Source organism: Osmia lignaria, chromosome 6 (genome assembly GCF_051020975.1).
Source record: "Osmia lignaria lignaria isolate PbOS001 chromosome 6, iyOsmLign1, whole genome shotgun sequence".
Classification (NCBI taxonomy): Eukaryota; Metazoa; Arthropoda; class Insecta; order Hymenoptera; family Megachilidae; genus Osmia; species Osmia lignaria.
In genome coordinates this window covers 8,285,197-8,299,807 of record NC_135037.1, presented here as the reverse complement: position 1 = coordinate 8,299,807, position 14,611 = coordinate 8,285,197, and the positions used below count along the sequence as shown (strand labels likewise).

General features: G+C 37.6%; 1 protein-coding gene across 3 annotated transcripts in view; it reads left to right on the top strand.

Moving 5' to 3' along the window:
• LOC117601692 (terminal nucleotidyltransferase 5C) overlaps positions 1 to 13,361 on the top strand; it is an 86,856-nt gene extending 73,495 nt beyond the window's left edge. For 2 of the 3 annotated variants that reach the window (XM_034318806.2, XM_034318809.2), the window contains exon 2: positions 1,779 to 13,361. In XM_034318806.2, the coding sequence (XP_034174697.1) occupies positions 1,779 to 3,107 (1,329 nt within the window). In that variant the 3' untranslated portion in view covers positions 3,108 to 13,361. Of the gene's footprint in view, positions 1 to 52; positions 247 to 1,778 lie in introns of those variants that run through there. The other variant, XM_034318807.2, reaches the window with a different exon arrangement.
• Positions 13,362 to 14,611: the final 1,250 nt, after the last annotated feature.

Here is a 14,611-nt window from a genome sequence, read left to right as displayed (position 1 = left end):
ACCACCACCACCTCCGTCCTCAGTCCTCCTCGTTCTCCTTTCACTGCGCTGGCCTCAGTTCGCTGGTGCCTCTCATCAGCTTCGGATCTCTCGGTTTGAACCGAAGCCCTCCGTATCGTTTAGCGCACGCTTCCTTCTTTCTGGCGGGATTCATTCTCAGCTGTTCGTCGTTAAAGAAGCTTCTGGAACGAGATACTGGACCGGTGAACCAAGGACCCACTCGACCACGTCGAGTGCTTCTTCATGGTAAGCCTCGATGGCTTCGATGGTGTTCCACAGGTGGTGCCTCTTCTTCTCATTCGAGTGAAAGTTCCTTGGACGCTCGACTCTGATGAGCGTTCAGGTGAATCTCAGCTGACCATCCACGAGGAAGTAACCCCGTTAACGTAATTACGGAAACGCGTTCGATGATGATGGCTTGCGATTCATTCTTGTGATTTCTTCAGCGATTCTGGTGCAACGAATCGAGTGAGATTGTTGGGATCAATAGTTCTGACGGATACGATTGTTATAGTGCGATCACCATTGTTTCTATCAGGGATACCGTGGGTGGGACTTGGTATCCATGGAGCGTTAATGATACTTGGAATTTTATTATCAGTGGATATACTCTTAATTTGAAAAATAAAAATATTAATACCAAACGAAATTTTAAAAACATTACATTTCTGAAATGAGTATATAAAATTCGATAAAATTAATATTTGAGAGTTTGTATAATTTGTATTTTGACTCTTCTTTGGATTAGGAGGATCGCAATGATCGTCTAGTTAATTGAACTAAGGATTCTTTAATTATTGTTCGCAATTACCAGTTTTATAAAATGGTAACTGAATCGAATAATGATGTATGAAATGAAATTTGAAAATTCGTAATAGAAAAGTAGAAATATTTACCGGCTGTCAAACTATGTTAAGTGTACCAAAGATAGAAACAGAACGTCGCAAAGTGGATCGAAAACTGTGACGCAACTGACTGGTAATCGACTATACGTGCTTGTGTACGCGTGTCGCTATTAGCTAACGAAGTTACCATGATTAGGTGTTGTCATTTCCAAGTGCACGGTGAAAATGATAGCGTGAAAAGAGCGAATATTGCACTCGGTTCATGAGAAATTTATCTAATGACCGATTCGATTGACGTATCGAGCTATCGTGTCGATAACGATGTCTCTTAGCTAATAATCGACTTATCATTTGCTAATGAAACGACGATAATTGTACGGTATCATGGTGTCGAACGAGTTCAAAATGATTTCTGATAGTACGATCTCTGCTGAATTATCCAGGCTGTTACTTTGAATCGTTTCTCGTGCACTTTTCGAACAGCTGATCGTCGAAACATGTCTGATTAAACATTCTATCTGGATTTAAACTTTAATTTTTTAATTACAGAGGACAGAACAGGTGTTGTGCTATTTAGTGATAGAGATTTATAATTAATTTCAATTAAAACAATTTTTATTAGCTACACATAATTATTCGTCTGACCATGTTCGTTCGTGTTCTACTGCGATCTCGCATCGATATTACACCCATTGACGCTGATTCCATTGACGACCACACCAATCAGCGGAGGTCATTGATCGGGTTAAGAGGGCCATTGAAACAATACCTTGTTCTTCACTTATCTATAATACTCGCTTTGTTACCCGAAATAATTTCAATACGATAAATTTTAACGAAGATCCTTCAATCAGTGCCTTTCAATTTTTTCAGGTATTATTAATCGAGAAATGATAAAAGGAATAACAATACTCGTTTGATTTCTGATTGCAGTGTGGCTCCCTGGAGATCGGCGAGGAACGCCAGCGTCGGGTCGCTATGATGGAGTCCCTGTGCCAGGTGAACGGCACCAAGAGCAACGGCGGCAACGAGAACACTACGACCAATAGCAACAACAATAACAACAACAACCCAGACTGCCCGGATCCTCAGCAGAGGTTGGCGGTGCTGAGTTTCGAGCAAGTGCGACGATTGAACGATGTGATGAACGAGGTGGTGTGCATTCACGGTAGAGGAAACTTCCCTACGTTGGAGGTGCGATTAAGGGACCTGGTGACCGTGGTACGGAGCAAATTGGAGACCGATCCGAGCAACGGCGGCGCCGGAATGAGGGTACGCGATATAAGATTAAACGGAGGCGCGGCATCTCACGTATTGGCAACCGAGTCTCAGCCGTACAACGACCTGGACCTTATATTCGCCGTGGAATTATCGAGCGGGCGAAATTACGACAAGGTGAAGGCCGCGGTTCTCGGCTCGTTGTTCGACCTGTTGCCAGAAGGGGTCAGCCGCAAACGTATAACCACGTGCAGCCTGAAAGAGGCGTACGTGAGCAAGATGGTGAAAGTGAACAACGACGGTGACAGATGGTCCCTGATCTCCCTTGGCAATTCCCGAGGTCACAGGAACGTCGAGCTTAAGTTCGTCGACACGATGAGGCGGCAATTCGAGTTCTCCGTCGACTCATTTCAGATCGTCCTCGATTCTCTATTGTTGTTCTACGAGTGCAGCAAATTACCGATCGGTGAGAATTTCTATCCGACCGTCGTAGGGGAGTCGGTTTACGGTGACTTCCAAGAGGCGTTGTATCATCTTCACAAGAAACTGATCTCGACGAGGCACCCGGAAGAGATACGCGGCGGCGGTTTGCTCAAGTACTGCAATCTACTGGTGAAGATGTACAAACCGTCCCAGCCCGACTACATAAAGACCCTCGAGCGATACATGTGCTCGAGATTCTTCATCGACTTTCCCGATATAAGCCAGCAACGAGCGAAACTCGAGAACTACCTGTGGAACCATTTCGTCGGGCCCGAGGAGGAGGCCCTCAAGTATCAGTACCTGATGCTACTCCACAGCGTGGTGGAGGAGTCCACCGTGTGCCTGATGGGACACGAGAGACGACAGACCTTGGCTCTGATCGAGAGCCTCGCCTATCAGGTATTCTGTCAGGAACAACAGCAACGGTTGACGAATCATCAACAAGCACCACCCGGACCTCCGGCCACCTACGTTTACGCGAACGGTTACTATTACGCTCCAGTTATACCCACCGCGTGCTACACGTGCACCTGTAACTCGTGGATGGCTTGCTCGTCGTGATGCGACCTAGACGACATCGTCGCAACTAGCACCGCCATCACCACCGCTACGACCACCACTGACCTTCAACGCCACGCTTCCACCATCCTCGCTAACAAAACCCGGACCCGGATCGAGTCTACCGCGTTCGTTGGCCAATATCATCATCATCCTCGATCAGGCTACCATAGATGCGACCCGGCTGATCCCGTTGGCTCGTCCCCTCTTGGGGATCACGAGGACGACGACGACGACGACGACCACGACGTACGTCGTCGCGAGTCAAAGGAACGCTGCTTGCTCCTCAGTTGACGGTCGGGGACCACATCAGGTCGAGCATCCAAATGTGTAACGCCTGTCCAGAGTGTGACGTAGACGAGATAACTCGTCGGAATTAATGGGAATGGAGCCAATCAGAGATCGTGGTACATCCGGTGTCCATGAGGAGTCGGTGAAACAGGTTTAAGGAAGACTGAAGAATAGAGGGAAAGAAAAGAATTAAACGGGACGGATCGGTTTTCAATCTAACTTTACCAGCTGATCCGTCCGGTGGGTAGGGTCTTTTCGTTTCTCTTGGACGCGTTTAAATCCAACTCTGCGGTGGCCGTTTAGTTGTCGCGCGGGGGTAAGGACCAATTACCGATGGCACTTGCTGCAACACGGTCGTAGGGGATCAACCGAGAGACTACAAGACTCCAAAAACAAAAAACATATATTACAAAAGAAATGATTAAAATGACAAAAAAAAGAAAAAAAAAAAATGAAAAATGAATACAATTGTAACAAAAATGTGTTGTGCCTAATGAAATTCGAACGGATGGTAGAGAAAGATATAAAGGAAAAAAAAAAAACGGAACGCATGCGTACGCGCGAAAATTATGATATATAGTTAGTTTACGAGAGGAGACACTCGGTGGTAGTAGAAGAGACGCGCTGTTCTCGGTGCGGGTCGCGGACGGGAGCCGTTTATTGTTCCCCGAGAATGATAGAAAAAGTGTTCTGAGAGTCAGGAGCGCGGACCGAGCGCTACCTCTTGCCGGTTAATCCGTTCTCCAAGTCATTCCGAGCGGAAGCGGAAGTTCGGTTACGAAGCGGGAGCGAGCGTTTAAAAGAAAATATAATATTGTCGATGAGTAGAAAACGCCGGCGACGAGGGAGAAAAATAAAAAATCGTAGGGCGACTATTGGAAACACGACTGGAGTTAAATCACGACTGACATTTATAGTAGCGAAAAAAAGGTTCCATGGTCGTCTATTTCTTTTTTTCCGTAATACAAAAAAGTAAAATACAAAAAAAACATATATATATATATATAAAAAAGAAAAATATTTCGAAAACGTGTAACTGAGAGAAAATAATGGTAGTGGTAACACAGATTTCAGCAACAACAAAAAAAAAAAGTAATCAAGCGAACCGATAGACAAAAAACATTAACGGGCGTGGCGTTTGCAACAAGAATTATTATAAATATATAAATATATATATATATTTAAATATATAAATACATGTATAAAATCTATGTATAAATATTAATGTGTGGCTGTGAACACATTTCATTTAGATACTACTGTTACGTGATATAGGAAGATTGAAATTCGAGGATGAGCAGCGCGATTGGTGCGACAACGAGAGAATGAAAAGTAATTGTACGTAAATAGAGAGAGAGAGAGAGAGAGAGAGAGAGAGAGAGAAGTAAGAGCGACAGAAAAGGAACAGAAAAGTGTGGAGGAGAAGAAATAGGGGGTGAGAGAGACATTTTCCATTCGTTTCTTTAATTTTCATGAAAAACAATCATCACACACGCGATGCAAAAAAAAATCATAGTAGAATATTGAAATAATAAATAAATATTGTTAAATAGATAGAAGATGATCCAGGCACAAAGGACAAACGAAAAACACCTCTCGAAGGTGGACAATTTTTTTAATAAGGAAAATTCCTCAGCTGTCTCTTGAGATTTTAATAAGCCTTTGCATTTTAATAAATCAGATTGTTAGGAATTCCTATGCATAATTTTGGGTGTAGATGATTGCTAGTTTAGAAGATATTTAGTGATGAAGTCCAAATAGGGTTTATCTATCATACTATGATATAATATATCATATTATAATAGAATCTTCCAACACTAGTACCAATAGAGTTTACTTACCATATTATTTATGATATTATCATAATATCATATTATAATACTTCCCTTTGACCCTAGAAATTACAAAATTACATTTTCATTATTTTCTATATTCAGTCGCTCCTTTATTGAAAATCTACAATCAGAGTAAATAAATCTTATCAAAACTTTAACATTAGATATTTTTTAGCTATTGATCATCTATATCAAAAATTACACACAGGTTGCACAAGATTCTCTATGACACCATCTATTAAGGTGCAAAAGCTCATTAACCCTTTTCCTGAAAAGAAGGTATGGAAAATTAAGGAATATTAAAAAATTTCTAAAATTGATTGAACACCCAAGAGCGGACTCCTAAGCGTCCATAGCCATCGCTAGCAATGAAAGGGTTAAAATCGAAGGGGTGACATTTGAATAGACATAAATCTCTTTAAGAGATACCCAAATCGAGCGATCTTTGCGGCGACCCTAGTCTCTCGTAGGCTTGCATAACTTTCTTTATTAGATAGCGGTAATTATTTAATACCGCGAGCGAGAGTGTCGAGTGCGTTTACCCGCGCGCGCGTACACGCGTGTACCAGGCGTATTGTATCTCGGTATACACCGCGAACGGAGGTGGACTGTGTGTATCTCCCTCGAGCGTTCTTCGTTACACGTACACGTGTGCGCGCGCATGAAGAATCATAGAGAGAAAGGATGTATGCAAGTACTCGGGTCTTGTCTTTACATGCGTGTCCGTATAGACTGGTGACCCCGTTAGTTAGGCACAGTCAGTCACTTTACTCGCTCGCTCGCTACTTTAGCAGGCCTCGCTCGCTCACTCTTCCTTTCAGTTTGCAAGCGAAAGTAAAGGCCTAATAAAAAGACCACGCAAACTGGTTTTTCTGGTATATCGCGTGTTAATGCTAAGGAGAGCCAGGACGACTAGCGTGTTCTGCACCCGGTGCACCTCCACCATCCTGCTCATTCCCTAACTACACCACCACCACCACCACCACCACCACCCTCTTTTAAACCGGCTGATTTATCCATTTCGTTCCCAAATTATTTCTATGAAAATTATCTTCTTCTTCTGCTTCTTCTGCTGTTCAAAGAGATTTTAATCATTCCGTTAGCGTGAATAATAAATTTTTATCTTTTTAAAATATTTTATTTTCAAAAGTATAGTATTAAATACAGCTATGATATATTTTATAATTTTCAAACCTGTTAACCATTTATTATTTTCCAACAATACCTATTTTTACCGATAACCTTTTAATTAGAGTGCGTGATTATGTCACTGAAAGGGGAACGAAAATGTCAATCCCTTTGAATATAATACAGAATTTCGCTTTTCTTCGCCGAGATTGGTTCTTCGCCTGGTTTGTATTCAGAATTCTATTAGTCGGCCGCTAATTACCCCCCACAGCAGTCAACGTGTTAATTGGTACTAGAATCATTGTCTTTTTTTTAATATAGCTGACAGGATTACGATCTATATGGTGTTAACCCTTTAACCAAACAGATTTATTAAACTCGTGTTCTTTTATCAATGTGTTATATCTTTTACAGTCTATATAGAATTTTTTAATCTTTCTTTAGAAGAATTTCCTTGATGGTTGAAGGGTTAAATCGGATGGTTTTCAAACAGATTTCATCAATTTTAATCGTGTCGCTCGCCTCTCTTCGAATCGAACCTTTTTTTTACGGACGATGAATTAATTTTTAGATGAAAATGATAAATACGATCGATGATGAGAAACCGCTGTGAATTCGTAGGATAGCAGGAGGAAAATGATATTTTATAACGAAAGGGAATAATTCAGAGATAGCCGGTTTTAATCGCAAGCTACAGATATTGTCATAAATGTTCGTTCGTCGTTTGTTTATCGATGATCCTTCATGATTTTTTGTCGTTCGTTTTGCCTGGATGATCGATCATCGTGCGAAGATAATAACAGACCGGTCGCCAGTTTATCGCGACTAATTTCTTGATCAGAGATAGATAAGCCTCGGACTGATTGAGATGCTTCTTTGATAAGAAGATTGATCATTCTTCCTTCGAATTATCATTGTTCTTGAATCAAATGAAGCGTTATTTGATGACGTCAGGTTCCTTTTGATCGGTGAATTCTTCCGGAATTATTGAACAGTCGGGGTTGAAATTGTTTCTCATTAATTATTATATTAATTTTTTTATTTGAGAGTGTGATTAGATTATTTATGATACTTTGCAATTTTTATTAATGAAAAGTTCTGTGCATTCATTTCATTGACTCTGGTGGGATATTAATTGCAAAATTCTAATTAATGTCATGTGTCATTTAACTGAACGGGGTATTCCAAGACCCCTCTATATAATTATAGGTTCTTTTTCTTCATTTCTCTGAATTAATTTCTCTGATAACTTAGGGGATGAAAACTAATCTCAGCCATTATCTTATCATTAACACGTTGACTGTCACAGTGTATTAATCATCAATTCACATCACCTATAGAGTTAGTTTTAAATATCTTCAGAGAAATGAATTTCTTATTACAGCCTCAAAATCACCCTCTGAATTGTAATCAAGGAAATTAATTTCACCTCGTTGACGTTCGTTTCTCGCGTTGAATTCCACATTCATCCTCGAAACGAGATTCTAATTGAAACACGGCAATTCGAAAATTGTTAAAAAAAAAATCGATAAACGATCAGATGATCGAACGACGAACAAGCAGAAAAATTTTGCGAAACGACTTAGATGAACACGAAAAGAGAAGTAGTTGCACACGGATAAAAATTGAAGAAAATTCCAAAAAAAAAAAAAAAAAAAAAAAAAAATAGTAGGTTTTTAAGTCGGTGAGCCAAGATTCAAAGAGGATTTCGCCAGCTGCGTTCCGTCGCGTGTGTACAAATTTATTGTAATTTTCGCGTCGTTTAATTGTAATTATCGTACGAGAGCGTGATCGATGACCGTAATCATCGATCAATGAACCGCAGGTAAATCAGAGTCACGAAATAATGATTTTAAAGAAACAAAATTGTTGGAAGGTGTTCTCGTTACGATCTACAATGACAAAACTGTAAGATGATTTCGAATCGGATCGTTAACGAGATCATCGTTATTCCTTCTTTATTAATTCTAGTTTTTTTTTCTCTTTTTTGTTGTTTTTCCGTATTGATCGCACGAGCAATCACTCCGAGGCTCGAACGTGAATAATAACCATAAAAAAGAAAAATTACGCTCGCCACAGGAAGTTTTCTTTTTTTTTTTTGGTACGATGATTCCGCGCGACACTGTACTCGCTCCGATGAATGATTATATTGATTCTTTTTTATATTTGAAAGAGAAGAGAAAATAAAATGCATTTACACTCGACGCTATGGTTATTATTCAGTGGTTGAAAAGGATTCTGCAAGAGTTCTCCTATCACTGATTATTACGACGATCGATTGGATTTTTTATTATTATCATTCTTTTTTCTTTTACTTTTGAATGTTTGATGATAGAAAATAAAAAATAAAATGGAGGGATGCGTGATGGGAGACAAAGGAACGCAAATACATATGTCTAATACACTTTGGGAAATAATATTTTACTGATACTTATGGCTGAAAATTATTATTCTTAAATAATTTTCATTGAAATATTATGAGAAGCATAAAATTGAAAAAATCATAGATTCCATAAAATGTGGAGCCTTCAGAGTGTTAAGTATTATTTTTCTTATCTTTAAACGAATACCGGGTTAATTTTAATAGAATTTTGAAATTTACCTTTAAATTAGGATTCTTTGGTTGCTACTTTTCGAATAAATAAGTGAGTATATATAATAATTCAAGAGACGACTGATCGACCACTTTGGTGGCAAACTTTCATTTTTGATGGATAAATATATACATATATATTCTTTGAGACGAAACTTTAAGAAATTTAGTGTAGCCATTAAAATACTGTAACTTTTGAATCTAGATTTAAGGGAACGATTCAGAATTTTTCGAGCAGAAGACTAAAATTGCATTAATAACATAAGTAAAGAAGAAGGATACGAAGATTAATTAAAACCTAAATCAAAAAAATATAATCGACTAATGTTAAGATATTGCGAAACAAGGTTTCCATCCCTCGTGGATTCTTTCACCCTTGAACGATGGTGGTCGGGTCGATTATGACCGAAATTAAAATTAACCATCCGCTAAAAAATAATTCCACCATCCGAGGGTTGAATAAGGAAATTTGAAATTCTTTGATTTTCCATCAGGTCATCTTTCGTCGTCGATTCACTGATCGCCCGTAGATTCGCCGATTCCGCTTCTGCATCAAACGAAATTAACTAGGAATTTAGGCATACACGTCCATTTTATTCATCCGTGTACACTTCCATTCTATTTTAATACGAATACCAGCGAGACTGTCTCCTCCGTTCACCTAGAAGATAAATTAAGAAAAGTGACCCTTCTTCGGATCCTCGGATTTTCGGAGGCCATTATTACAAGTAGAGAAGAAAGAAAAAATGAAAAATATCAAACACTATAAATATTTCTCCGCAGTTATTTAATAATAATTAATTCGATTCGTGGACGAAAATTGTCCGATTTTTAAAAATTATATTTTTCAATTTATTTAACGCTGAATTGCATAGATTTTCAGGTAATTATTAAAGTATTATTCGTAAATCGAAGAAGGGTTAAAACATCATTGTAAAAGTACTGGATCCCCTGAAGATCGTCTGGATCCTCGAAAGAATCAAACAGGAAGCGAAAGCCTACGAAACGAAGAGAAAAAAATTTCCAAGTCGCGTATCTTCGTTCGATTTTGAGAAGAATAGATAAAAAAAAAGAACGATTCGTTGTCGAAATATCGAAGCTCGGACAGACTGATCGCAGATACTCGATAAGCTGTACAAACGCGACGTTCTATTCTGATTAGGCTAAGCTTAACGATAACAAATGATGGCATAGAAAAATCCAAGCGTAGAAATGTTAGATATAGAAATTTCCTAAAATCGAGGATCAAAAAATAAAAAGATCAACCGAGGATCAAACTTTGAAGTTCATCGCGAAATTGTCGATAATTAATTAGCATTTTAAAAATTTCGCTTATTTTTATCTTTTTTAAATATATACGTGAAATACGGGAATTTGATTTAATTGCAGATCAAAAATTTTCAAAAATGATAAATATAAATGATTAAAACCATGTTGGTACTTTAATCATAGTGTTCTTCAAATCGTTTTCAATTATAATTGCAAAACTTGAAAACGTTATATTATTAATTTATTTGAATAGAATTATATCATTATAATTAATTTCTTATAATTATATCATTAGCCCCTTTTTTTCTTTTCTTGATTTGATACACTTTCTAACGAAGGCTGATTGTATTTCACGATAAATGCTTTGAGGATTTGATTTCGAATCCTCTGGAGAAGAATAGATATCCTCGATTAGAAAAGGAACTCGCGAGATCCCGAACTCTCGCGCCACAATCCTCGTCTATTTGAAATAATCGCGCAGATTTTAACGATTAAGAATAATCAGAGCGTTTCGTAGTCCTCTCGTGTCCGATGAATTCTACTTGAAAAAAAAAAAAAACGCTACTTTGGATGCGCATTTTGCTTCGTTGCATTAACAAAAGCAAAATGAAATTGAAGAAGATTTAATGGCATCCCAGATCTCAAAATTCGGGACACGAAGGGCTCGCGAACCCAGCGTTTTTACCATTTACGAATTAGCGTCGTATTAGAATCATTTAGCTGTCATTCCTTCGCGGATCCTCGGTGATGCCAGATTCTCTCGCTATTCCTTTTGTACCAAACGATCAGTATTCGTTTGCTGATTAATTGTTTTCAAAAAAAGAAGAAGAAATGAAAAATAACAAAAAAAGAATAAATAGAAATTTTTCTCGGATGTTTACAAGCATTTCCAATCTGGCATCACGCGAAGAGGAAGTGCACACGTACGTAAGGGTATTGAAACACCAATATATTCGTAATTAATCTTCGCTAATTAAACAACTTTCCCACTCGCTCAAAATTGTCAAATAAAGAAATTATATAAATTGAAAAATATGGGAGGATTATTCACCTCCAAAATATTGTCTACCAAAAACATTGAGAATTACTTAAAAAATATATTAATTTTAATTATGAATCTATTGCTGTTTAAATAGCTTCGTGTACTAGTGTAGATTAGGGATGTGCCGATACCCGATATTACGGGCTCGGGCGGGCTCGGGCGGGCTCGGGCGGGCGTCCGATACATGCGTGCAGTCGGGTGGCCCAACTATTTCCGGTTCAGTCGGGGACAGTCGGACTGACTCGGACGGCTCGTGATCCAACTCTCATGTACTTGTTAATACTTGCAAAAATCTGTTTTATATGGAATTTTGGAATAAGATAATCCGAAATAGTCGGGCTACCCGACCGCACGCCTGCCCTAGCCCGGCCGATGTTTTCCGAACCGACCCGACTAGTCGGGCCGCACATCCCTAGTGTAGATCGATCGAAGCGACGGAACTTCCGTCCGTTTCCGGTCGCTGCTCCACAGTATGACACAGCAACGTGTAACTTCTTCGAACGAGCACCAATCAGCAGGGTTCTCCCCGATATTATTTTTAAACTCAAAAATAAGTATGTCTTTTCTTTTTGTTTAGAAACAATATTTTTAATAATTGTGCTAAATGATGAGTTCGTGGATCGTGATCGATGAGGAATTAAAATTGATTCGGTTCGAATGCCGCGCATCTAGATTGTGTTTAATTGATTTCGATGCCAGATATTGTTAATTAATTACAACAGACGTGTGACGATACAAATTTTTACTTTTATTTTTCAATACTCTTCACGAGTTGTGTTTGTGTTCCATAAAAATCATGCATTATTTTTATTATAATAATTGCGATACGTGGATCTGTGTTGTAGAAATAATAGATTTTTGTTGTTGAGCGAAAACAGTTGATCGAATTCGATATAAAATGCATTTATCTAAGGCAATTTAAAAAAAAAAGGCAAGGAGTTATTTAATAGAGTAACATTAAGAGAACGAGAGGTTGAATAACCATTGAAATCAATGGAAAAGAACGCGTTCGGTTAACAATTTGGGATACAAATAAAAATGCACTTAATTAAAAAGAACGCGTTCGAGGTGAATGCGTTCAACCTCTCACGGTTCGTTTCTCTGCTTTTACGTAATGGAAACTCGATTTAATAAATTCGTGCGTGATCGAGATAACGAGGCAACGGAAAAACGAACGAAATCGTCCCGCTTGCATATACTGTGTTATCGAAAACACGAATCTTTGCTTTTAACCTACTTAAATTAATGCAATACTTGAAAAGTTTTTCAAGTTTTCCTCCTGAATTATTACTCGATGAAATTTGCAAAAATGGGGTCGTCGAATTGCAAAGTAGCTTGAAAAATTTTCCAAGTTTTCCTATTAAAAAAAGAAAAGTAAAGATTTGGAAAAGGAAAGTGCATTTTTAATCGAGAAAAATTTGATAAACCGACGAGCTAATCGCGAAGAAAAAATAAGGAATTGGAAAGCGAAACCGGAAGTGCTCGTGGTCTCTCGATGAACCGCGATCGTCACTGCACTTCCGGTTCAGAGAAACTTCTTCGCGATCGATTTCTTCATTCTTCGTCGGTGCTCGTGTTCCCTCGAGAACAATTCTTTTCCCTCGCCACCGTTTGACTTTGAAAATGATGTTGTATGCACAAAAGAAAAGATAAAATGGCAAATAGAAAGTCGAATAAGCGAAGCAAGACAACGACTGACGCACATAAAGGTGTACGAAAAAAATTAACGATTAATTGTTGTTTAATGATTGATCGACGATTCACTAGATACAATGAAAACTAACGGCGATAAATATTAAAGTTTAACATTACTCGTTTGTATATTAAGGAGAAAAATTTGCAAAAAAAAAAGATATGGAAGAGTGAAAGAGAGATATATAATTATAGTGATATACTTGTGTAAGTGATATAACACGTGTATGAGAGAGAAAGAGTTATTTTGAGGGATGTTCGAAGAGTACGTAAGTGGACGGCGATTAATATCTCTTTTGTTTTTTATTTCTCTGACTTGCCCGATGAGTATATATTCCCATATGTAAGAAATGTTATAAGGATTACCTATAAAACATGAGAAATAAATATCATGTAAACGCCGAGAATACGTGGAATTTTTTTATTATCATTACTCGGTCTCTTTTTCATTACATCACTTACACACGAACCATTACATTACTGTGTCAGATTATTCAGTTTTTAGAATTTTAGAATTAACAAAATTACTAGCAACACGTTATATGTAGATCATTTCTTTTTTAACACGTTGAATGCTACAGTGAAAATGGGTATTTACTAATTATTAAAAATAGGAATAGTTAATTTTCGAATTTCAAGCTTTCTAATTTCTATTTTGCATCTAGTTATTAAAAATAGGAATAGTTAATTTTCGAATGTCAAGCTTTCTATTTGCTATTTTACATCTAATTATTAAAAAAAGGAACAATTAATTTCCAAATTTCAAGCTTTCTATTCGCTATTTTGCATCTAATTATTAATTTTCAAATTTCAAGCTTTCTAATTGCATTTTTACATTATTTATGCGATAGCAATATTATTTCAAATAATACTTTTCTATCTTTTCTTTTAATTATTCAGACATGTGTAATTTGCAGTACGGTCACCAGTGACCCCCATAGCATTCAACGTGTTAATATAAAAACATAGAATCATTGAAAAAATTATATCTTTTTAGTCAAACATCTTGAAATCACAGACAATATTTCATGAAACCTAAGTAATTAAGTTCCCTAACGAAAAGTGTCGTTTAAAGGATTGAACGAAAATCCAGCGATGAAACATTACAATTGTCCCCGTTAATCGTTAGGAATGAATAATACATTGTCAACTGTATGATTGAAGAAGAGACAAGAACAGTTTGTGTACTCGTCCCACACAACTACTTACGTCAAACCCCACGTGTGTTCCTAGAATTAAGTCGCTTTCAAATATCCACTCACTTTCTCCCACAAACTATTCCAAACACTTGTATCCAATGTAGGGGGAAGTTCATTTATCTATATATTTCAGTAATCGGTAAATCTCTCCATCTTCAACAGAAATACGATCCAAAGATACCATCTTTTGATTTACAAATTTGTATTTCAATTAAATTTGGAAAGATACTCGTCGAATGAATTTTGAAGAAAAATAGGGAAAAATTTTTCTATAAATCATTCTTCTTATTTAAGTTTTATCTCATTTCTTAATTCTCAAGCATTAATTTTTTATTTTATTATTTAATAATAATAGGACGGTTATAATTAAATGAAAAAAAGGGCTCGGTTGCAATTACTCGCTATTCGTCGGGCGTCTATGATTCGAGCAGAGACAGTGGTCGCATTCCAAAAGGCAT